General features: G+C 49.2%; 1 protein-coding gene across 1 annotated transcript; it reads left to right on the top strand.

Moving 5' to 3' along the window:
* Positions 1-244: 244 nt before the first annotated feature.
* On the top strand, positions 245-3,454 carry LOC125513918 (metal-nicotianamine transporter YSL2). Its single transcript, XM_048679129.2, has 7 exons — positions 245-739; positions 849-1,021; positions 1,414-1,511; positions 1,603-1,737; positions 1,834-2,023; positions 2,113-2,227; positions 2,303-3,454. The coding sequence occupies exons 1-7, from the start codon at positions 364-366 to the stop codon at positions 3,229-3,231; spliced, it is 2,016 nt and encodes a 671-aa protein (XP_048535086.2). The 5' UTR covers positions 245-363; the 3' UTR covers positions 3,232-3,454.
* The last annotated feature ends 218 nt before the right edge of the window (positions 3,455-3,672 follow it).

The following is a 3,672-nucleotide window of genomic DNA, read 5'->3' as shown; positions in this document are numbered from 1 at the left end:
TCGCCGCGGTTCTACATTATTCGACAGGGACGCTATGTACGTCATCGTTGGTGAGTCCAAAATAATAACTTTTTTCAGGGTTCTCTGAGTCTCGACATCTATCTGCCAACTCTTTCAAACAATCAAGAGTGGTCGCCACCCACCTGTCAAACTCTTTTAGGCAATCAAGAGTTGTCTTTTGAAGTTATTGTTTTTTGGAGGTGACCGGCGTTGGTCTAAGACGTGGTTTTGTTGCTTAGTGTAGGACAAGCTTTTTGCGTTGAAGTTCCTATATTGTGGCGTTGGTGTTGGAGTGGTGTTTGCTACTCTCCGGCCTGTGGTGAGAGCCTTCTGCCAGGCTGGTGCCGCCGACGGACAGCCTCCATGGAAGTCACTCCCGCGCGGGGCGTGGCGACCGAGATTGAACGGTGCGAGGCCGGCGGCGGCGTGGAGCCGGTGCCGGCCGCGTCCGCGCAGCACGAGGAGCGCGTGCCGCCGTGGCGCGAGCAGATAACGGCGCGGGGCCTGGTGGCGGCGCTGCTCATCGGCTTCGTCTTCACCGTCATCATCCTCAAGCTCGCGCTCTCCACGGGCATCATCCCCACGCTCAACGTCTCCGCCGCGCTGCTCGCGTTCCTCGCGCTCCGCGGGTGGACGCACGTGCTTGGGCGCCTCGGCGTGCCCTCCCGCCCCTTCACCCGGCAGGAGAACACCGTCGTCCAGACCTGCGCCGTCGCCTGCTACACCATGGGGTTCGGCGGTGCGCGCCCCCGCCTCTCCTCCCGGCACCACTCCGTTTAGCATCCCGCCGGGTCTTTCTCAATTAGTCCACGGCTGCATCTACAACATGGGGAATATTGTGCGCGCAGGTGGGTTCGGGTCGTCGTTGCTGGCTCTGAACAAGAAGACGTACGAGCTTGCCGGGGTGAGCACGCCGGGCAACGCGCCGGTGAGCTATAAGGAGCCCGGGTTCGGGTGGATGGCCGGATTCCTACTAGCCATTAGCTTCGTGGGGCTCCTCAACTTGCTTCCGCTCAGAAAGGTGTGCTAAAATCGTTCAACGTATCATCAGCTCTGTCTCTGCAAATTCAGGACTTTCTTTCCCCGGGTTCACAGTACCATGTGCTTTACATTCTACTCTAGTTTTGTACTCCATGTCACATTTTCGTTAGCATTGACCAATGGTAAACTGAACTAAATTTGTAGAATGAAAAGAGGAAACTCGTAGGTTAAATGTGACAGACTTACACACCCTTTCTCAATTTATCATCTTATATACTCGCACAAAAAATATGCTGCTACAGGTTTGAAGGCATACATGTTTTTGTAAGATAAAGCAATAATTTTAGTTGCTGTGATGAAGACATACATGTAAAACACCATTTATGACCGTATATTTTTGTGTCTCCTCCGATGATTTGCATCCCATTTCAGGCTTTGGTCATAGATTACAAATTGACTTATCCAAGCGGGACTGCAACTGCTGTACTCATAAACGGGTTCCATACCCCTCAAGGAGAAAAGAACGCAAAGTACAAGCCTCTTGTCCCACATATGCTGAAAAAATCATCAGTCTTGACGATACATGGTGAATTCATGGCCTGACTTCATCTCTCATGTCAGAATGCAGGTCCGTGGATTTGTGAGGAGCTTCGTGATCAGCCTCCTGTGGAGCTTCTTCCAATGGTTCTACACAGGTGGCCAGAGTTGTGGGTTTCTACAATTCCCTACTTTTGGTCTAAAGGCTTGGAAACAAACGTATACCCTATGGGTTGCCCATTGCTCATAGTTCTGTTTTCATGCTAATTTGTCTCATGCCTAATTCTCCTAACTCTTGACTCTTTCAACTATCAGGTTCTTCTTTGATTTTAGTCTCACATATGTCGGCGCGGGGATGATCTGCTCACACCTTGTAAACCTATCCACACTTTTCGGTGCGGTACTTTCTTGGGGAATAATGTGGCCACTCATCAGCAAACAAAAGGGCATTTGGTACCCGGCAAATGTACCAGAAAGCAGCATGACAAGCTTGTTTGGTTACAAGGTTTGCTTGATAAATCACTTGGTAATTTCAAATGAATCTACACGACACCCTGTACTTTCGTACAACCTTTAATGTGCTTTTATGTGCAGTCCTTCATGTGTGTAGCTCTGATCATGGGGGATGGCCTCTATCACTTCATCAAACTCACAGGCATCACTGCTAAGAGTCTGCATGCACAATCCAACCGTAAACATGTTAAGAGAGGTAAATATGCACTGCAAAATTAATTAATTCCACATTTTGTCACCAAAGCTTTAGCTAATGCTGAGTGAATTGCAGCGGCAAACGAGGATACAGTTTCATTTGATGATTTGCAGCGCAATGAGGTCTTCACCAGGGAATACATTCCAAACTGGCTAGCGTATGCCGGATATGCCTCATTAAGCATCATTGCTATAATTGTCATACCGACAATGTTCTGGCAGGCCAAGTGGTACTATGTCGTTGTAGCTTATGTGCTTGCTCCCGTGCTGGGGTTCTCCAATGCCTATGGAGCTGGGCTCACTGACATGAGCATGAGCTATAATTATGGCAAGATTGCTCTCTTCATCTTTGCAGCCTGGGGAGGGAAGGATGATGGTGTCATTGCCGGCCTTGTTGGTTGTGCGATAGTGAAGCAGCTAGTGCAAGTCTCCGCAGATCTGATGCATGACTACAAGACGGGCCATCTGACACTGACATCACCGAGATCACTGCTTGTCGGGCAGGCCATTGGTACAGTCATGGGCTGCATCATCGCGCCGTCTACATTCTTGCTCTTCTACAAAGCATTTGATATTGGAAACCCGGACGGGTACTGGAAGGCCCCGTACGCGCTGATATACCGGAACATGGCCATTCTCGGCGTCGAGGGCTTCTCTGCACTGCCAAAGCGTTGCCTCGAGCTGTCTGCAGCTTGCTTCGCATTTTCTGTGCTCGTCAACCTTCTGAGGGACTTCTCGACGCAGAAGTACCGGAAGTACGTTCCCCTTCCAATGGCGATGGCTGTGCCGTTCCTAGTTGGCGCCAACTTTGCCGTCGACATGTGTGTAGGGAGCTTGGTAGTCTTCAGCTGGCACAAGATGAAGAGAAAGGAGGCCACGCTGCTGGTGCCTGCAGTTGCCTCTGGTTTTATCTGTGGAGATGGTATATGGATGTTCCCTTCTTCGTTGCTTTCTCTTGCTAAGGTTAACCCGCCCATCTGCATGAAGTTCACACCGGGAAGCTAGAGAAACGGCCATTTCATGGATGGATCTAGGATGATCCCTCAGACACTAAATTTGATACTTGTACATATGTTTCTGATGTTCTTTTCTTTTTCACTGTGCTTCCATGATTGATGAGGTATTTCTTTAGGTGTTCTGTTGGTGTATAAAACTAAAGCTATGTTTGTTACTAGACAAAGCATTGTTTGATTGTACTTGACATTTTATAGTACTGTATATATACGAAGCATAGTAGTAATCTGTGTGTGAGAACTGAGAAGTCACTGAAGATAATCGGTCAGCAGTGGCGGAGCTAGACGTATTCTGCTGGGGGCCAATGGCAAAATATGAGTGTTTGAAGGGGCCAAAGGCCAAAAATGTTTTTATCTAAGTCCTCCTAAAAATAATGTCTTCACAAGTTGGTTCAAAGCTAGGGGGGGGGGGGGGGGGGGGGGGCAGCACACT

The sequence above is a fragment of the Triticum urartu genome, chromosome 6A (assembly GCF_056163025.1).
Source record: "Triticum urartu cultivar PI428250 chromosome 6A, HENAU_Tu73, whole genome shotgun sequence".
Taxonomy (NCBI): domain Eukaryota; kingdom Viridiplantae; phylum Streptophyta; class Magnoliopsida; order Poales; family Poaceae; genus Triticum; species Triticum urartu.
Note: the sequence above shows the minus strand (reverse complement) of the source record. Positions and strands in the feature narration are given on the sequence as shown.